Raw genomic sequence first — 22096 nt, 5'->3', positions numbered from 1 at the left:
TGGAACTTTCGCACGTTTTTCTACTAACTTCTATTATGATTTGAATGATGTATATCAAGCATACCATCACTACAAATATCTCGAAAAAATTAAAACAAAATATTAGCCAATAGTCACGCAGTTCCTCAAGAAAATAAGTCAAAGGAATTGCCTGAGTCTATCCCTGGAAGAGCCAATAATTACGAATTCATCTCAAGTACATCCCATTCAATCTGGAACTTTCGTACGATTTTTTATATCCTTCTAGAGAGCTAATTTTCTTGTTCTTCTTTTATTCACTTATATATTTCTTTTTTTAGTATAGTAAAAATCATTAAAAAATAAAAAAGAGTGTAAGTGGACAAAACGGAAGTGGGAAAATCACCACCCAACATCTATTCACTTACACATTTCTTTTTTAGTATAGTAAAAATCATTAAAAAATAAAAAAGAGTGTAAGTGGACAAAATGGAAGTGGGAAAATCACCACCCAACATCTATTATGATATGAACTGAAAATCCCATCTAAATCCGGAAATTAGAATTAATTACTGACACAACACGTTTGTGGCTCATGACTCATCCTTCTCAAGAAAACAAACTATATATATGAGGAAGCCATAGGCCAACCAGTGCCTCAAGAAAAAGAGTCAGAAAAAAAGAAAAGGATTCTTCTCAAAATCCAACCATGGTCAGAGTTCTTATGCTTCCATGGCTAGCTCACGGCCACATATCTCCCTTCTTAGAGCTAGCCAAGAAGCTCACCAATAAGAACAAGGATTTTTACATATTTATTTGTTCCACACCCGTAAATCTCAGCTCCATCAAACCAAAACTCTCTGAAGAATACTCTCATTGCATTGAATTTGTGGAACTACATCTTCCACATGATGACTTGCCACCTCATTACCACACTACCAATGGCCTCCCTCCCCATCTCATGGCCACTCTCAAAAAGACCTTTGACATGGCCAGCCCCAACTTCTCCAACATCCTCAAAACCCTAAAGCCGGATTTGCTCATCTACGATTTTCTTCAACCATGGGCACCCTCTCTTGCTTTGTTGCAAAATATTCCAGCCATAGAGTTCAGCATCATGAACGCTGCGCTCTTGAGTTCAGTTTGTGCTCACGATCTCAACAATCCTACTGCCAAATTTCCTTTGCATCTTCGGGATTACGATATTCGAAAGTTCCACAATCAGTGTGAGTTTTCATCAAATGGCATCAAGGATGGAGACCGCATACAGCAATGCTGTGCTCGATCTTGTAAGATCATTTTGGTAAAGACATCTAGAGAGATTGAAGCAAAATATGTTGATTATCTCTCTGATTTAGTGAAGAAGAAGATTGTTCCGGTTGGTCCTCTTGTTCAAGACCCCATGGGTCAAACACTTGATGAGGAAACATGGATCATGAAATGGCTGAACAAAAGAGAGAGGTCTTCAGTTGTGTATGTTTCCTTTGGCAGTGAGTACTTTTTGTCCAAGGAGGAAATAGAAGACATAGCTCATGGGTTAGAGCTTAGCAAAGTGAGCTTCATTTGGGTTATAAGATTTCCTAAGGAAGAGAAAGGTACTAGGGTTGAAGAGGTGTTACCAGAAGGGTTTTCAGAGAGGGTGGGAGAGAAGGGAATGATAGTGGAGGGCTGGGCCCCGCAGTCAAAAATATTGGAGCATTATAGTGTCGGTGGGTTTGTAAGTCACTGTGGATGGAGCTCAGTGTTGGAGAGCATCAAGTTTGGCGTTCCAATTATAGCCTTGCCTATGCTTTATGACCAGCCAATCAACGCTAGACTAGTGGAGGAGGTGGGTGTTGGAGTGGAGGTTAAGAGAACAGCAGAAGGCAGTTTCCAAAGTGAAGAGGTAGCAAAGGTGATTAGAGATGTGGTGGTGGATAAAATTGGAGAGGGTGTGAGAAAAAAAGCATTGGAATTAAGAGACAACATGAAAAATAAAGAGGATGCAGAGAGAGATGGGGTGGTGGAGGAGTTGATGCAACTTTGCACCGGATAGGAATCAAGTACGACGTTTAGCATATAATTTGCAATTTGTCTAGTCACTAAAAAATTAATGTTGATGTTGGTTTTCTTTGTGTGTGTGAGAATAATATTACTATGAAGACCAAAGTTTGTATGTGTTCCATAAGCAATAAAATTGCCAGCTTTTATATATTATTATAGACTTGTAAGTTTCTTTTCGAAGAGTAAGTCTGGCTTTTTCTTTGTCATAGCGATTTGAACTTGAAATTATTAATCTGTTCAAGACTTTTTCTCATTAGTCTGTTCTAAGACTTTTTTTCACTGGCTACTGTGTTGGCTTTAAATCTGGGAGTTTTAAGTATGCAGTTAGACCAAACTGCCTACATAAAGCTTCCACGTTTCTCTTTTCTTCAAACTTTTTGTCGATCATGACTCGTCTCGTCTCCATCACTACACACCTGTACAGCGACGAAGGAATAAAAAAATTTGAATTATTCTCAGCCAGAACTGCTCAAGCCATAACTCTTTGAAAACTGCTCTCTAGCCACTGTCAAAATCGTGATACTTCCATGAAGAAAAATTGTTGTCAAATAAAAAATATCTAAAATTGTGGCACTCTTCCCCTTATAGGTTACGTCTTGTAAGTCCAGATATTTTTCTTTTGGGATCGTTTAACTCGATCACGATGACAAATTTAACAAAAAATATATATACAGTAAATGCTTTCTAGCAGTTATGATCCCGAATAAGGGCTAAAATATCGAGAGTTTCGAAAATATCGGTGTCTAAAAATACGGATATATTAATACAAATATCGATAAAAATTGAATAAAATTATAGAAATTGTGAGAAAAATTTGAAATTTTTTTATTGAAACTTTAAAGGATGTTTATTTAGTCAATTTTCTTTTATTTTATCACAAAAATTTGGAATAAAATGCATAGCATGATGAGTTTGAGTGATTTAAGTTGATTATGTAGCAATCTGACAAACACTGTGTCTTTAGAAAATATGTAGTAATTAGTGAAGAAAATTAAACACACCATAATTTTTTAGTTATAATAATTTACTACAATATATTACATATGATAAGATATATGACTTTGAAAAAAAAAAATATATATATATATATATAAGTAACTTAGTACCACATAGAAAGAATTCCTATTAAAGTTAAAACTTAGTATCACATATAATGAACAATATTAAAACTCAATAGTGAATAATAATATAATTCCATAGTCCTGATCTCTTGGACCACAGGAGTCCAAGAGATTGTGGTCACTCACCGTTGGATATTAATCTAATGGTTCAAAAAAGTTTCTTAAAAGGAGTTTAAGATTGAGTGAACCGTTGAATTTACATTCAACGGGGAGTGACCACAAATCTCTTGGACTCCTGTGGTCCAAGAGATCGGGACTGTACAATTCCATAATATATAACCCAAAAAAAATGCAACTCCATAATAAAATAATAAATAACATTAAATATATGCCTAAATTTATCATCAGGGATTTTTTTATATTGAAATTTATCCTAGATAATATTAGCTTGCAGAAATTTTTAGGACCATATAAATATTACACGTCGTAGCTTTATTAACAAACTCGTTTGCAGCATGTTGGATAAGGCTCAGTAGGTGGATGAGAAAGAGAGGGGTTCGAATCTCCTTGTGTGCGAAACCGCCATTTCTCAAAAATTTTCATTTATTTATCGATAATATCGCGATATATTGTCCAAATAAAGCATGAACGAGTTGGAAATTATCGCCTCTAACATTATCGATATATTAATGATATTTAAATGGATATGTGCACACGTAAGTGTTGGAGCAACTTATGTTACCTTTTTTCGGTCAAAATGAGGGAGAAAAATACCCGAAGCTCTCTCCCTCTCCACTCTCCATATTTTCTCTACATTTAAAATACCAGAAAATGTCATTGCTTAATGCAAAAATTAAGAATTGAAATTATAAATTAAATGAGGATAATATGATAAATTCACACTTTTCATATAAAAAAAATAAAAAATAAAATCAGATAATGAATTCTATTTTTATGAAACACAACTACCTATTATCTTTTTTAATTCTAAAATAAAATAAAAAATTTAAAAAAGTCCATCATCGAAGTCCACAGTATATATAATTGCTTATTATTTGGTCATAAAGTTTTCTGGTGTTATGTAAAAATCCATCATCGAAACCAACGGTCTACCTTGCAGAGTCCGTACAACCACATGCCCTATTCCAAATCAGGGCCCACCCAATTTTACCACTGCACCCACTCCCCGCCCAAAATTATCCAGACACACATGCACAACGCCATTGAAGTTGAGAGAGGGAAAGCAAAAATTGAAAGAAAAAAGATAGAGAAACTCCTAACCCTATTAGAGAAGAAGACAGAGAGCATAGAGGGTTGAGGGTTGAGTTTTTTGTTTTTTTGTTTTTTTATTTTTTTTTAATTGTTTAAATTTTAATTTAAACTAATTTAGGAAAAAGAAAAAAGAAAAAAGAAAAAAAAGACTAAACACTTAAAAGGACCAATGTCAAGGACGAATCCAGAATTTTTACTAGCAACTGGCATCTCTACGCGCGTACAGGAGACTTTCCCTATCACGTGCGTAGCGCAACTTATAATTTGTTTTAAAAAAATTTCCTATCACGCGCCTAGCGCGACTCAAAATTTAACAAACAAAACCTAAATCATAAAAACTTAACAATAACAATTAAAATAAAAATAAAGAGAGAAACTTACTAAGATTGAAGAACCACTGAAGATATATTGACACAATTTTGGAGAGGAAGAGAGTCATTTCTTCTTTGATTCTCTCGTGCTTTTAGGCTTTTAGGCAATTATTATTATTAAATTTTTTTTTTCTGTTTGGCTTGGATTACTTCTTGGTTGGAGGCGTGTTTTTTGTTTGGTCAGATGGTTGGAGGCTTTTGTTCTATTATTTTCGTTGGGTAGCCTTCTTTTTATATTAGAGTGATAGGCTGACTTATGCATAGAAGGGTAGGCTGGTTTCTAAAATTCCTATGTTAGCCTGCACCTTTAAGCCTATTTACTAAATCAGGAATGTGCTGGAGCCCACTCCAGCCCAACTGTAGATCCGTCCTTGACCAATTTGCCCCACATTTTGAAGGAAAAATGTAACAAAAGTTACTCCACTTTTGTTACATACGAAAATAGAGTTGAGGAACTAAAGCTCAAGTGGATACAAAGTTCAAGGACAATAGCTCCTAAAGATGGATTCGAATATGGGATGTGTTTCTGAATTGAGAAAATAAATATTACCAAAATCAATAGTTAGTTGATTTTTGTCGATTAGACACTTCGAAAATAAAAAATTCTAATTTGTGGCCTTTTCATACCAAAGTCATGATACTTCTATGTCAATTTTTTTTTCCTCCTAGGAAAGTGAAATTCGAACTTAGCATCTCCTACAACATACATTAAATGAAGAGCTAGTATAAACCAAGAAAAGGACAATGTCACTTTTCATAACCAATCAACATACATTGAACGACTAATGCTAGAAGTTTTATTGTGGTTGTAGTTTTTTTTTTGGTGATTTCATCGTACACACAGGTAGAGATTGAATGTTTTTTCTTTTGGGGGTGGGAAGTGTAAGTTGAAATTTTATCATTTTTTCTTATTATCTTCCTCCATATAGTATACACATACTAAAGGGATAAAATGAGGCCCAATGCCACTTTTAGCCTAGGCCTCCCTCTGCCTTTGCATACAGGACAAACAAACAAAAACAAATTTAAAATTCCTTTGCTACATGAACCATTCCAAGTATCTAGAACTTACATATGAAATGTTAAAAAGAGGGAGGGGGATTTTCTCACACACACACTACAAGGTATCATGAGGGTTTGGACCTTCTTTACTGGGCTAGATCCTGTTGACACTACAGCAAGCTTATGATGAGTTAGCTAATATTTGTAGTTCTCAATTTTCAAATTTTTTAATGTCGTTTATGTTATCCTTTTACTAATTATTTGATTTATTTTAGGTCAATAATTCTTTTTTCTTTTATGTGTAAGTCAATAGTTATTGTTGATGCTTGGTTTTCGCACCATCAATCATAGTGCGTTCAAACCATTAGGTCAATCCTTTCTCAAGTGTGCACCGTCAGGTTTTGAAGAGCATACTTATGTAGACCTCCTTTTCCTTGCACTCGATGCAGCGAGGCATTGCTGATGGTGGCTCCGATCTCCTGAAAAGGAAGAGAGGCAGGGGTCACTAAAGTGGTGGTTGTGGTGGATTCACCAACCACCTTCCGATGTCTAGGTCAGATTCTTCTCAAGGAATGACTGAAAATATTGTACTTAAGCATGTAGGGATTTCGATTTACCTCTTTTTGGTCCTTTTCAATGTGGGATTGTTGGTCTAGTGATGGTGTGGCATCTTCGAAATGGATGGCTAGTGGGATCCTCATGCTTTTGTATTTCCTCTTAGGAGTAGCGCACGCTTGATGGGACACACAGTAGGTCTTGTCCCATGTGTCATTAGGCCTCTCAAAGGTGAGGTGATTGGTTCGATGTGTCAGGCCACGATTGTGTGGTTGCTTTCTAGCCTGGGTTGCCTTTCTTTACTTTTTCTAGGCTTGGGCGGGCTCAGGGAAGATTGGCTTTAGGCAACTTGATGGGGTCCAGTCACTTCCTCAAGTGATCTGGGCTTGAGTTTGTGTTGGGCTCTTGTGGACAAACCCGTTGACATATCAGAGGGCTTCTATAGTGAGTGGAAAGTTATAAGGGGTGTTTTTGAGGGGTATGTAAGAGCCGTTGGATTTCATCCAACGGTGAGTTTTTTAAAAGAGGGTGCATGTAGAATCGGGTTGAAATCTAACCCGTTAGAAACCCAACTTCAGTTGTTCCCCTCTTTCCCTCTCTGTGAAAAACTGAAGAACACAATCCTCTCTTTTTGAATGTAAAGCAAACCCACAATTAGAAGGATCCAAATCTCCCGAACCTTATAGTCACTCGATTGTCATTAGCTCGTTGGGAGGCCTGCGATCTATGGTATCCTGGGTATTACGAAGAATGGCTCTTACCTAGCTGTTGCCCTGTTTTGATTCTATGGCTCAAGTGAAAACCCCTTCTCTTTTTCATTCAGCTGACAAGATTCCAGATGAAAGCAAAGTAGCATATCTCTTTTTGTAGCTAGAAGCCGCAGCAGCAGTTGTTCCTCGATTTTGGTAGAGATGGAGTCTCAAATACCAAAGAGTCTTCTCTAATGTCCACCACATTCTTTCAAGCTGACTGACTGCAGAGCTCCCGATTGATTTTGAGAGGTAAGTTCACTTGCTGGATTGATTTTATTGGGTTAGGTTTATTTTTTGTGAGGGTGGGAAATTCGTCATTTGTGGCATCAATAATGCCTCATTTTTGGAATCAATAATGTGTCATTTCCTTATGAATATTCAATATACTTAGTTCATTGTTGTTGGTCGGGGTGGAAAATTATGAAATGTAGGTAAAAGAACCTAAACTTAGGCTTAATGACATTAGGAGTAAGCAGTTGGAGAGGATATTGGGTGAAGTTCTGTAATTGGTGGTTTGAATTGCATTTGTGTTCTTAGTTGAACATGTTGGTTCTAATGTTATTTTTACCAGATTATTTCACAAGAGATGACGTAACATTTATGAAATTTTGCTTGCGTTTTGTGTAATCGGAAGTTAGGCTATGCGTATTTTGTGTCAATTTGGGCAATGTTTTGTGTAAGTGGAATGCATTGATATGTTGTGATGCAGTAATGACTGATTAATGAATGAATAATTACTATGCAGTAATATAGAAGTGGATCAATAATATACGTAGATAAAATGTCTGGGAGCTCAGAGAGTGATGAATGTGCAACAGCTAATGGGAGGGTTTATATTCCTGAAGTAAGAAATGATGAAACACCAGCAGTTGGGATGAAGTTTGACTCGCTTGACCTCGTTTACAGTTTCTATAATAGATATGCATTCTTTGCTGGCTTTGATATTCGACTTCATTCTAGCTTTTGGGGGAAAATAAGAAAGAGATTTTGAGGAAAGAATTTGTATGTTTCAAACAAGGTGCATACAGGAAGGATGAAACTCGGGAGAGAAAAAGACAACGGGGAATAAGTAGATGCAATTGCAAAGCTAAGATTGTGGTTGTGAAGACAAATGGGAGCAAGAAGTATACCATATCTCTTTTTGCAGAGGGACACAATCATAAGATGACACCCTCAGAAAGAATGCATTTATTGAGATCACACCGTCATATTTCAGATTCTACAAAAGTACTCACAAAACAGTTGGGTTCAGTTAATATTCCCATTCATCAGAAGGTAAGTATTTTCGAGGTGCAATCCGGAGGAATGGATAAAATCGGTTTTATCAAAAAAGATATCTACAATCTTGAATGTAGTGTGAATGGGAAGCTGAGGAACCACGATGTTGAACTAGTGACCGAGTATTTTATGGCTGAACAGAAAAAAAATGAGGCTTTTTATTTCAGGATTGAGGGAGATGGGCATGACAGGTTTAGTCGATGTTTTTGGGCAGATGCAACTTCTAGACGGGCGTATGGGTTTTATGGAGATGTTGTTGTATTCGATACCACATTCAACACGAATCGATACGACTTGACATTTGCACCAATGTTGGGAGTTAATAACCATGGTCAGAAAATTGTCTTAGCATGCGCATTTTTGAGCAAGGAAACGACTGAGTCGTTTGTTTCGATGTTTGAGGAGTTTAAGAAAGCCATGCCAGGTGGGGAACCTAAAACGATCATTACAGATCAAGATGCGGCAATGGCCATAGCTATTTCAATAGCCTTCCCGACTACATTTCATCGACTTTGCATATGGCACATCACATCAAAGTTCTCTGTTAAGTTACCACGTGATGCTTATAAGGAGTATTGGCGTGAATTTCAGAAAGCCATATGGGATACTGACAATAAGGATGAGTTTGATGCAAAATGGAATATTGTGGTTACAAAGGCTGGTTTGACTGACCATCCATGGCTAAGTTCAATGTTTGATTTAAGGAAATCTTGGGTTCCAGCCTACGCACGACAATTTTTTACCGCTGGAATGTCAAGCAGCCAAAGAGCGGAAGGTTCTCATGGTTTTTTCAAGCAATACATATCAAGGAGAAATTCGTTGATGGATTTCATAATACGATTTGAGAGGGCACTTTCTCATCAACGTGAAAAAGAGTTAGTTGCTGATCATGTAGATGCATTTGAAGTGGCTCAATGTCTTCTACCGATGCCAATGAACAAACAAATGGCTACCTTGTACACAAGGACAATGTTTCAAAAGTTTGAGCAAGAACTAATACAAAGTACAGCATGTTTCCTAGAGCTCAAAACAGAGGATGCTTGTAAAGTTGTCTTTAACGTGAGCGAAAGGAAAAATTGGGAAACAAGAGTGGCAGAAGTCGTATATGTCAAAGATTCTGACCACGCATCGTGTAGCTGCAAAAGATTTGAATTTGTTGGAATTATTTGCAAGCACATCCTAGCATTGTTCAGAAGGGACCAGATTGAATATATGCCCGATAAATATATTTTGAAGAGGTGGAAGAAAACTGCGAAATCTGGATTGGTGTCAGATGCAAATGGAAACGAAATTAAAGACTGTGCAGATCCTGGCCTTCTAATAAAGCGGTGTACAATGTCTCGACTTGCTTCAGATGTGGTTGAGGATGCATTAATGAGTGAAGAAGGATGTGAGCTACTGTCAGAGACTTTAAAAAGTTTGCAGGTGAAGTTGAAGTTGCTGAAGGATGGACCAAGTAATAACGAAGTTGGAGGGTCCAGCTCTCAAACACAATATATGAAAGACCCTAAGAGAGTGAGGTGCAAAGGAAGGTCGAAAGGAGTAACGGGAGCAAAGAAAAAGGCAATGAAGCGAGGGATTAGACACTGTCGGGAGTGTGGACGCATTGGTCATGATAGAAGACAATGCCCAGCCTTGAACACACCGTAAGATGCTAACACTATTTGTAATAACATCTAAAATTTGAATAGGTAACATTTTTATGTGCTTGTGTTTGATGTTTATGCAGGACATCACCGTCGAACAATGACGAATCAACTCCAATACATCGTAGTGACCCATTATTCGACGATTTTGACAGGATGCACGGACCAACTGAATGATTTATATTTGTATTAGACGAAATGTGGTTGTTATGAAGATTAATGATCAGGTGAAGTTTTATAGATTCAGTTTTTGAATATTATTGTGTTTTTTTTTTCATGTCCACCGATGAGCTCTTACTATGTCCACTGGTAATTGAAATGAAAATTTGCTTGGTTTCATTCTTCCATGAAATTTGGAGATATGTTAATTTTACGTCTTCTCCCTATTTATAAATTTTCATAGACATTTGATCAAGTATGAAATTTGTAGTTATGTGAAGAAGCAATGACTTTTACCATGTAAAATGGGCAGTTTAGGGTGAATTATGTTTTAACAGAGATTCATTTTTCAAATCCTCAGGCTAATGCAGCATTTCCAGCAGCCAGCTGTTGTTTCCATTACCAGTAATCATTTCCAACAGTAGCCACTTTTTCCGATTGGTTATTAGGGGCACGATTTTGTACACTTTTGTAACTGAAGGATACTTGAAGCACTTTGTTGGAACAGAGCAAATAGAAAGCAGCGTGTAAAAAAGAAACATAACATTGCAGCTAATTACATTTCGATACTTAGGTGAAAAATATTAAAGGGTACACTAAATTACATAAATACTCATAATTCCACACACAAAAGAACATTTGATTGCAAAACATATTATGTGCTCCCTCTTAGCAATACCACGATCTCCCCAACCAACTGAACAACGGTAGCCACAATCACTCAGTCGTACTGGTCAGCTTCTTCTTAGCAGGTGTCACATGCTTATGGCCACTCATATCCCTAGTGATATAGACGAAATAAATCTTCAGCAATATTTGGAATTTTATTATATATAAATAAACCAAAAACCATTCACTAAACAATGTATAGCACATGTTATGTTACTTATGACTCACGTGTCAGTTTTTTTTTTAACACATTAGTACGCCAGCTCTTTAATGTAAATGGACATGATAAGGAGCATTTACTGATTCCCGGATTGCTGTGATATTGACTTCTTATTGAATAATATTTCCATATTTGCAAAATATAATGTTAGACATTATAACACATGATGACTTGCAATACATAGTCCCAATAATTATATATGAATCAAATGAAACTGATATTTGTGTTAATTTAAATTAGATAATGACATTAAGGGAGTATATGTGCAATACCACGGTCACCCTCAACCAACTGAACAGCGGTAGCCGCAATCACTTAGTCGTATCGGTCGGCTTCTTCCGAGCAGCTTTGACGTGCTTATGCTCATTCATGTCACCCCCATCGTCTAGTATCTCTCTCACAACATCAGGGGACACATAGTTCCAATCATAACTTGTATGAGTAGTTGCCGCAAATGCTCGGAATTTGTCGAATCCTTCGTTGAATGCCAACTCCAGTTCACTATAGTGCTCTTCGCATCGCATATGGTTCATCAAACAACCTTTCATTTCATCATTCATTACTGTATCCAACTCCTCAGCTTTCAGCTTCCTTTTATGACTCAGCTTCAAGTACTTGTTCTTTTGGGAGAACGCTTTGTTCACTCTAATGTTAAGATCAGCCAAAATTGCCTCGTCAACACATTTCTCGTGCCATGAATTGATCAGTCTGGAATTATAATCCAGCTTGCCACTGACTGCATGTATTGCCTCTAATGGATCATCGGAGTCCCCCTCACTCCCAAATGATGTTGAAAAAGGAAGGGGTCGGCGAGTACAATGTGGAAATAGAACCTGCGACTCCAATTTGTCATCTTCGATTGTGTTGTTGGCGCCTGAAGAGGTTGACATGCTTGAATTATCCTCTTTGTTTTGGGAGGATGAGGATTGCCTATGCAATTTCGTTTGAGAAAGGGAACATAGGTTTATAGACCAACATACCAAAGCTTGTGTATAGTCAACATATGTACTTTTTGGCGAGAATTTTTTAAAAATAGGTGTCAGCTTTTGCTTTTCAAGCATGTCAACCTCACACTCTTCTTACACCTCCACCACTGATAGTGGTTGAAAGAAAGTCAATGGAAGTGACATCTACTTAGTTAACTCAACCAAACTAGTTAGGATTAAACTTAGATTGTATCAGACCAAAAAATAATTTCTACATTGTCAACCAAATATTTTTTGGCGGGAACCCTTTTCTTGGTATTACTATCACCCCTTTCATATAAATTCTCCTTCCACACAAAACTCACTCCTCCACCGAATCTGTCTCCATCTACCGATACTCTCTCAAGCAAACAAACTCATTCCCCCCAAAGAATGGATTTACTAACCAAGTTTGATGTGAGCATAATAAACACCCCTCCAAACAAAGACCGCCTTCGACACGTAAGTGAGTCACCAGACAAGCAATGTCACATTCCTAGACAGAATGACCATTTTGTTGGAAGTTTTGAGTCTGAAAGAGTTGTTGCTTTTTGGAAGGATAGGCATCTTCAACTTGGTGATGAAATCCAAAGGGCAAGGGCACGTTTGGAATTTGTTGAAGGCCAAATTGAAGATGACAAAAGGCAGGCCAATCTGGATAGGGCGAAGTTGCAGCGCATGAAGCGTAGACACAAACGACTTCGGAGTGTAGCTGTTCAAAAATACAAGAACTCATCTAATGCAGTGGAGTCAAAGAAGCGTGTGATGCAAGCTGGATTCGACTACTTCCGATCCTATGCAAAACTCGTCGTACCCGGGTTTGATTGGTCATCTATTACCGTTTCCGACGTCACCAAATATACTCAGCAAGGGAAGTAACCATTTTGGTTCTCGTGTTTGAGCAGAGGCAAATCAGTGGAATTGGAATTTTCGTTACACTCTGCTTCAAAGCTATTTTGATGCTAACTACTATGGAAGATTTAAACCTTAATATTTTGATGTCTTTAATTACGAAAACACAAGATGCAAAGAGCCCATCTACTTCAGTCATATGTTGCTGCCATGTCCATTTTTTGTTGATCACGTATCAGATTTGGACATGGTTGCATCATATGCAATGTTGCCTTTATTTATTATATGTTAGGACAAGGTTTATGGAAATGCTTTTGTGAGTGCGTTTGTGACAAGGTTATGGAATTATTATGTACCATTTATATATTGTTTTTTGTACTGGTTCATCTCCTACTATTTCTTGCTTTCTTTATATTTTATGTTTGTGGAATCCCTCTCAAAGTGAACATATACTGTGCAAAATAATGCAGACTGATTATATAATCACTCATATAGAGTAGGACAAATATTAACTAAGGGTTTTAAAATTGCTTCACTTGTGTGAGGTTATTGAGAAAAAGTATGGCATTATTTAATGTGATTGGACATGATTGAAAATATATTACTGATTCCCAATGCGGCGTCATATGGACAACTTATTGAATACTTCTGACGTGTTAATAACTCTAGGTGCAGTTGCATGTGGACAACTTATTGAATACGAACTGACGTCTTGAAAGCTCTAGGCGTAGTTGCAATGATGGATTCAAAGCATGTGCAATTATTATGGATGTACATTATTATAACAAAACATATTATTGTATTTAGTCAAACTAAATATTGTATTATTACAAATTATATATCGAATATTATCCGAAATATATGTGTTAACGTGAATTAGGGTTAAGAGGAAAGTGAGTTATGTACAAATAATTTTGATTTTCTCATTTTCCGGGCATTTTTTGGATTTTCGTAGAATTTATTACCTATTTCCACAGATTGTTGCACTAAAAAAGCCAAAATAATAGGAAGAGGACACCTGGCGCGATCTCAGCCCGTCACTTTTGACTACTTGCATAAGTGTACGTCAGTCAACATGGCCACATCCTCCCATTTTACCCTAAATGATTATTTTATTACCTTTTTTCTTGGAAAATTCATAACTAAATACAGAAAAATTCAAAATTATTTCCGAAAATTGCTGTGAACTCATTGACACTCCATCTCCCTTGCTGAATTCTCCGATTCATTGTTACGCATTTTTAAAAATATTACCGAATATTAACGGGAGATGCTTGTTGAAGTAGGTTATTGAAGTTTAAGTTAACAAACATCAATACTTAGGGTTAAGAGGAAAGTGAGTTATGTAAAACAATTTAGATTATTTAATTGCGAGACGAATGATTTATAGGTTCTCCTAGTTTTATGATGTCAAAAGGAGGCCGAAGTAATTTTTGGGCCATTTTTAGGATTTTCCTACTATTTATTACCTAGTTTCAAAGATTTTTTAACAAAAGAATCCAAAATTGAAAAGAATATGACACCTGCCGCGATCTCAGCCCGTCACTTTTGACTACTTGCACAAGTGTACGTCAGTCAACATGGCCACATCCTCCCATTTTACCCTAAATGATTATTTTATTACCTTTTTTCTTGGAAAATTCATAACTAAATACAGAAAAATTCAAAATTATTTCCGAAAATTGCTACGAACTCATTGACACTCCATCTCCCTTGCTGAATTCTCCGATTCATTGTTACGCATTTTTAAAAATATTTCCGAACATTAACGGGAGATGCTTGCTGAAGTAGATTATTGAAGTTTAAGTTAACAAACATCAATACTTAGGGTTAAGAGGAAAGTGAGTTATGTAAAACAATTTGGATTATTTCATTGCGAGACGAATGATTTATAGGTTCTCCTAGTTTTATGACGTCAAAAGGAGGCCGGAGTAATTTTTGGGCCATTTTTAGGATTTTCCTACTATTTATTACCTAGTTTCAAAGATTTTTTAACAAAACATTCCAAAATTAAAAAGAATATGACACCTGCCGCGATCTCAGCCCGTCACTTTTGACTACTTGCACAAGTGTACGTTACTGAACATGGCCACATCCTCCCATTTTACCCTAAATTATTATTTTATTTTTTTTTCTTGAAAAATTCAGAACTAAATACACAAAAATTAGAAAAACGATTCGAAAATTTTTACGAACTTATTGCGATTTCATCTTCCTACTGCATTCCGTGTTTCATGGTTATGCTACATTAGTATTTTATTATTATTTATCCACAATTATTATAATTATTATGATATTACTTTTTAGGCTGTCCATTTGTTAATTATATTTAGTCCAACTTGTTGAAAACAATTTTATTTTCCATGCGAATAGGCCATTTGTAGTGCTCATCGGTTTCTCTGTTCTTCAATTTGTTAATTCTTTTATTTTTTAGGTTGAAGGGATGTTTTGAAACATAATATGGAAATATACAAGTCATCCATTGTACTCCTTCCACACAAAAAAAATATTCTACGTCATTCACTGTTCAATCCCCTAGGTTAAGAAACGTGTAACCAAATCCTTTCGGATATGCTAAGTGGGAAAATGTCATTCCCAAGCACTGGTGAAAAGACACCTATTTACTCCATGCATGACTTTTCGTTTACCAAATATGAAGATTGGGGTCGGTGAGCAAAATATCTGTGTCAGTAAAATGTCATTCCTAGCCGTCTATGATGTAAGTAATAATTCCGCTATATAATAAATATTATACATTTATATATAAAACGGTTTATGACAAAATACCAACATTTGAACAACATTTAAACAACATTTGTACAACGTAGCCAGCCAACCTAGAAGTGAAGAGAAGCAAGTCCACAATGCATCAAAACCGTAAATTCGTACTAAAACTAATGCAAAAATACGTGATTCCCTCGCACAACATACTCACGCATCAGTTTGAACCAAAAAATACTCTCACGGTGCCATTTGCATCGATTGCAACAAGTCCACAACGCAGGATTTATCTTGTCTTCACTAGGCCAGCCTGGAATAACAAAATACCATTCATTGTTGTTACAAGCGCTGCAGCGATTGAACTTAATCTTCCCATAGTCAAACATATCTACGATATGTCTTGCAACAAATGCTCCGCGAAATCTTCCTGTCAAAGCATCCCTGGTTCCTTTCATATCAATGTTGTTACGTTGATTCAAAGAACACAAGAATTGTAATGCATCCTCTTTTGACTGACCAATTCCGGACATACCAAGTAGTCCAACTACATATGCCGCTTCCATATGGCCTGTCGTGGCTGCAATGCGCATCCCATACAACGCTTCCACCTTACCGTGCCTGGAAAAACCTTCGAATGCTTCTCTAAATATGGACTCAGGGTTATCGCAAGCCCTGCATTGTTGCAAGAAATGCTGGACCGCAGGTCTGGCACGGTACCAGATAGGATGGTCTGGGTACTTTGCCATTGAAATGGTGTTCCACACTTGTGGACTGTTTGCCAAAGTTTGGAACAATCGGCACACAGATGCCATACGGAAGAGATCTTCCGATGATTCGGTTGCCACGTATAACATCACTTGAAACCAAGCGGACTCCGGGATGAAGGCTTCGGGCATATCCAAATGGACATGTTACCTTCTCTTTCCTCCGACTGTAGTGAAGTGTTTCGAATTCATTGAAAAGTTTTTGGAATGGAACGATTTGAGGAGTGGCAGAGGGGATAAATGATAATATTTGGGGGTACACGTTTTGTTTTAGCCTCTGTTTATAGTGTTTTGAAAAGGTGTTTCCAGTTGGGGTTTTTCCAAGTTGACCCTTTTGAAAGAAACTGAACCCAAGTGAATTAAAACTTAAGACAAAAGAAGGGAAAACGTCATAACGGTGCATACAGAGTCAGACAGTCAAAAAGTTAATTAAATGGCTATTTGCATAGCCATTTTTGGGTTTATCCCACTATCAAATTCATTGATACAAATGTGATGGATTACTGACTAGTGACAGAAGGTCCCATCATATACTTTTTCATTTTCCCACACCCAACTATCCCTAGTAATGTTATTAAAATGGAACCAATAATGACGGATTCTTATCCAACTAGTTGCCTTAATGAAATATAAATAAATTAATAAAATTGAAGCAGTGTCCCCTTATTATTCAGAAAATATATTTGGTAGTAAAGTAGTTTATATTGCTTTTCGGGCTAAAAGATGTCACAATGCTGACGGTACAGGTGTCGACATCGTGACCAACCCACCAAATGATCCCAAAAAAAAGAAATAGAACTCGATTTGGGCAGAGATGAGAGAGAGCTGAGTGACAAGTTTAGGGTTATGAGCGAAGGGGTATAAATGACAACTATGAGTGAGAAGGTATGAGTCCGAAGAGGTTTCAGTGAGAAGATCTGAGTGAGAAGAGGTACAACTGAGAAGATTCAACATGTCTTCGTCTTCATCTCCCGCTCAAACAAAGAGGTGTCAGTATTGTGGAGCTACAATGGTGCTTCGGGTTTCAAAATCTGACAAAAATCGAGGGAAGCCATTCTAGAAGTGTCTAACCTCCTATGTAAGTTTTAATTTAAAGAATATGTATGTGGGTGAAAAAAAACGTATGTCTAACTCTGACAGAATTATATTCCATATATGATGCCTGCAATTAGGGAGCCACCAGTTGCAATGGATTCGAATGGGTTGATGTAACCTCCGCTGAAGCAGAACATCAAGATGACACGTATGATGCTAGAGTGCTGAACATGCTGAAGTCCATTAAGGACTTGGTATTAGTTTTATTAGTTGTATCAATTGTCATTTTATTTGTTCTTTTAATGATCATTTAACTGCACGGTTTAAAAGATTGTGAAAGTTCTCCCGCACAACACATGTTGCATGCACCACCAATGAGACCATTTTACCCATTTTGTAATATTTGGTAACTGCATGTATTTCGCATGTTATAGAAACGATATTGAATGTTTCTTGAAGGTTTATTGAAGGTTTATTGATAGTTTGCTGCATGTATATGGAATATCATTGCCCCGAAATTGGATGTTTATTGGGGCCACAAGTATCACTCAAGTAAGAATGAAGGGGGGAAACGGACCTTATTCTTTCTTTTAGTAGGAAGAACAACTGTTAAGTTTAATATCATATTCAATAGGACTTCCCTATGGTTGGTGTACTTGGGGACTGAAGTAGATTGCATCATTATTGTGGGCAAGGGCATGTCTATTGTGTGTGTTAAGGGAGTATTGTGTGTATATTGCATGTCTATTGTGTGTATATTGCATGTCTACTGTGTGTATATTGCATGTCTATTCTCTGTATATGGCAGGCCAATTTTGTGTATATTGTTTGTCTGTTGTGTGTGTATTGCTTGTCGGTGCGTTTGTGAATTGTTGTTCATTTTGTGTATATTGTCTATGTTTCTACTTTTATGCTACTGAGCTGCCGAAAACCTTTCGCATGTTTAGACACCTATTATGATGCAACACATTGCGATTAATGGTGGCTTGCATCAACAATGACATATCACTTTGCAATGATGTAATACACTTAAAAAGCCATCTTCAAATCCCAATTCACATATGCAGTCTTAAAATTCCAATTCAATGCAGTTTGGTTAACAAACATGTAAATGTCATGAAGGAGTTAGCGGTAGAATTCGATAAGGACCCTCTATTATGTATTTACATTAGTTTGAGAATGGACATTCCCAAAACCTTCTCATGTACCATTTGTCATCTTCAACCAATATCATGGGAAGTAAGCATCTCCCCTTGTTATCTCCGCAGCCAATTTCAACCGAAAAAAAGGCATGTTGTGCGAGGTGCAAGTAGCTAACGGAAGCTCAGCGCTGAAAAGCTCAATGTACTTTAACACAAACATGCCACAATCGCCTCTGAAGCAAAACAAGAACTCGATCAATTCAACTAATGACATTTTAACGTAATTGACAATTGAAAGTAATAAAATTAAATTGCAAGTTGTGCTTACTCATTAGACTGTTGTGGAACATCCACACGCTCTATTGGCCACGGACACCACCAATCTCGGCTGTAATTGTTTGCATAAACACCTTCTTCATAAAAGTCGATGGTGTTGAGAAGATTTGGAAGCGTAATTGATAGCGGGGCGAGTTCTTCCTTGACGATGTCATCTGGAATTAGTGAAACCTTTGAATCGTACACTTTGATTTCACACAATACCAGATCAATCATTACAGCCACCCAATGCTTGTACTTCGTCAACATAAATGGAGTATACACCTTATAGACGTTCTGCCAATCCAACCCACACGGAGGAACCTTCCCATTTACAACGTTTAGTAAACTTTTTCTGATTTTTCACCCAAGCTGCTGTTTTTTTCTTTTATTATCGTCAAAGCAAGTACGAATGTGATTCTGTGAAATACAAAACAATCAATGGTTAAACACCTCCACTAGTGTGTGTATGGAAAATGTGTAATTATTAACGGCACTTGGTCAAGGCCGATGACATACCATAAAAAAAACATCGGTCGTTGTCCAGTCCGCTATTTCTACCGAATCTGTCTCCAACTGTTGTTGTCGCTTCCGGATGAGATACAACCCCAAATCAATGTGCTGCAACATGTTTTTCTTGTCAATCTCATAATCTATGTACATTAAAACAAATGCATAATCAATTACACTTACATCTCCTTTCAGCCAACCATCAGCTTTCACGAGGGAAGCGAAGAATTCAATCTCAGCTTCCACGTTGCCAAATTGCATCACCAAACTATGAATATAAAATAGTTTTAGAACACTGTATATAAAAAATTATATACAGTCATGCTTCTATCTTATAATTGCAAGGGACTTACTTTGGGTCCTGGCGCCATTCCCAACAAAGTTTCAGCAAATTCACCAGATCATCATGCGGAATCGCCTTCATTGGGTCTAACATCTTCAGTCCGGTTGTCTGTGCCCCAGTTTTTGGAACCAATTCACTGCCTTCAATGATCTTCCACATAGGAATGATCCTCTTCCTTTTCCGTAATTGGACCCCTTGTGCCACAGCTTTACCTTTATCATTCAACCACACGTTCAACTGAGATAGCACAGCTGTAGGTTCATCCAAATCAATGTCCCCGACAGTAAACTCAAGCAGTGTCCCCTTCGTGCTCTCGCCAATGTCACCCCCAAGCAACATAACTTCATTATCTTCTTTCTCACATTGGTTTCTTTGCACTTCCTTTTCCTCACTTCTTTGTGTTTTCACTTCCTTGCCTTCCCTTTTTTTCCTTTGCAGTTTCTCTCCCTTACTGCTTTTTCTTTTCACTTCCTCTCCCTCACTGCTCTGTCTTTGGGCTTCCTCTCCTTTGCTACTTTTTACTTGCACTTGCTCTCCTTCACTTCTTTTCCTTGGCCCTTCCTCTACCTCACTTGGTTTTCCTTGCACTTCACCCCCTTCAATCCCCTTCTCTTCCTTTTCCTCTCCTTCAATCCCCTCCTCTTCCTTTTCCTCTCCCTCATTTCTATTATTTGGCCCTTCACCCCCTTCAATCCCTTCATCTTCCTTTTCCTCTCCCTCATTTCTATTACTTGGCCCTTCATCCCATTGAATGTCATCCATTTCCCCATATCCCTTAAATAGATGTGAGACGACACAACGATTCGTCCTCTGTTTCAGTAAAGCTAGGTCCCTCCTTACTTCCTGCTCAAACTGAGGACCTAAACATTGGTCCAACAGTTTTTCCATCCGTATGACCTTTAAGTGAAGGACGTCTTTTTCCCGCTTTACTTGAAACAACTCGGACCTCAACAAGCTTACCACCTTGTTCAACTCATCAAGATCACCACATGAAGAAGGAATTGACTCTGCCGAGACAACAGCAGGGCAATCCTGTGGCCAACTCCAATATGGTTGTCTCATTTCCTCTTCACTCGGACATAGCGCCCGCAACTGAACTGACTGTTTCAGAATACAGACAAGAGTCATATTAAATCATTCTACTTCATAATTTCATTCAATCTTATCAATAGTTCCAAGGGCTGCAAACCAAACCTCTTTGCTCTGGAAAAAATAATTGTTCAACTTTCTCATCTCTGGAACAGACGTAGTAGTTCTCCATCGCAAAATACGCGGGACAGCGGTCGGATCAACAACCTTGCAGTAATTCAGGTCCGCCATTCTAGGAATTAATTCATATACCCAAATCTACACAATTCACAGGACAAAAGTCATTATTTATGTTTTAAAGAAAAACAAAACATAACTGACATGAACATTATTACCATGTACCTAGAAAGCATACGTGAAACCTTTAAAACTCCAGCCACTCCTTTGCGCTTCACCATGCTTATCCTTCTTGCCCTTCTCATTTCTCCGGCTTGTTCCCGTTACCTTACTTTTCCCCTTCCCTCTTCCCTCTTCATTTTCCAAGCTTTTCACGTACTTTGTTGGTGCAGAAAATAGACTGTCTTGGGTTTTGTCAAAGGACACCGAACCCCACGGATACCTGTTGAACGCATCCAAGTCCTCTACAAGGGTCAGGTAATTTAGATTGATGTTCAAATGTTTGTCCCTTCCCAAAACCACTAACTCAGCAAAGTAAACAAGAGCTAGCTTGTAGATGTCATCTTCCTCTGTGCACCTCAGAAATGCTTCTTCTAAAGCATTGCATGTAATTCCTTCGTCTATAAAATATCTTTTCTGAAGTCTGATTTCATCACTCTCTCCACTGGAAACTTCAGGCACTTCCCCAAAACGAAGCCCTGTGATCAAACAGAAATCCTGACGAGTGAACTGAGCAACGTCACACCCTAATAAGAAACTCAGTCCATCCAAGTCTTTCACACCCTGCCCCGCTACTCTACGCAACACAACCCCATGCACAATCTTCCCGCTAAACTGAATCTTATCTATATTCAGAAGATGGCCAAAGCATGATATCTTGAATTGTTCTAATTGTTCCGCACTCAACTTCGCTCGAATTGCAGCTAGAGATGAATTTGCATGTGAGCAGTTGTTCACCCGTGACGAATATACCTTTGCCTCTGGCCATACCAGCTCCACGTTGGATCCCATTTCCTCAAATACAATGTGAAATAACGTGAACACATATACTACCACGTATTTGCACAATCACAACTAGTCAACCAGGCACATTACAACTTTTACAAAGTACATGAGCATAGGGATTACTGATCACAGGCTTTAACATCATCAAAGCAATATGACAATTTTTGTGCAAATACCTGTTAATGCAATGATTATGTGAATTACAAACAATTTCACGTGTTTTATTTATGGATCCATACTCGTGTGAGTGCA

At 37.5% G+C, this 22096-nt stretch overlaps 5 protein-coding genes across 5 annotated transcripts; 2 read left to right on the top strand and 3 right to left on the bottom strand.

The window, feature by feature from the left end:
• Positions 598–2211, top strand: LOC18786999 (beta-D-glucosyl crocetin beta-1,6-glucosyltransferase). The gene has a single exon (XM_007217952.2). The coding sequence runs from the start codon at positions 668–670 to the stop codon at positions 1991–1993; it is 1326 nt and encodes a 441-aa protein (XP_007218014.1). The 5' UTR covers positions 598–667; the 3' UTR covers positions 1994–2211.
• On the top strand, positions 8320–10194 carry LOC109947348 (protein FAR1-RELATED SEQUENCE 5-like). Its single transcript, XM_020557293.1, has 3 exons — positions 8320–9208; positions 9302–9938; positions 10022–10194. The coding sequence occupies exons 1-3, from the start codon at positions 8320–8322 to the stop codon at positions 10113–10115; spliced, it is 1620 nt and encodes a 539-aa protein (XP_020412882.1). The 3' UTR covers positions 10116–10194.
• Positions 18504–19045, bottom strand: LOC109947058. The gene is made up of 2 exons (XM_020556432.1): positions 18794–19045; positions 18504–18698 (listed from the first exon to the last, which is right to left on the bottom strand). The coding sequence occupies exons 1-2, from the start codon at positions 19015–19017 to the stop codon at positions 18554–18556; spliced, it is 369 nt and encodes a 122-aa protein (XP_020412021.1). The 5' UTR covers positions 19018–19045; the 3' UTR covers positions 18504–18553.
• Positions 19228–19972, bottom strand: LOC109947347. Its single transcript, XM_020557292.1, has 3 exons — positions 19644–19972; positions 19474–19558; positions 19228–19401 (listed from the first exon to the last, which is right to left on the bottom strand). The coding sequence occupies exons 1-3, from the start codon at positions 19970–19972 to the stop codon at positions 19282–19284; spliced, it is 534 nt and encodes a 177-aa protein (XP_020412881.1). The 3' UTR covers positions 19228–19281.
• On the bottom strand, positions 21065–21850 carry LOC109947346. Its single transcript, XM_020557291.1, has one exon. It carries the CDS (start codon positions 21848–21850, stop codon positions 21065–21067), a length of 786 nt encoding a protein of 261 aa, XP_020412880.1.

The sequence above is a fragment of the Prunus persica genome, chromosome G2 (genome assembly GCF_000346465.2).
Source record: "Prunus persica cultivar Lovell chromosome G2, Prunus_persica_NCBIv2, whole genome shotgun sequence".
NCBI lineage: Eukaryota > Viridiplantae > Streptophyta > Magnoliopsida > Rosales > Rosaceae > Prunus > Prunus persica.
Note: the sequence above shows the minus strand (reverse complement) of the source record. Positions and strands in the feature narration are given on the sequence as shown.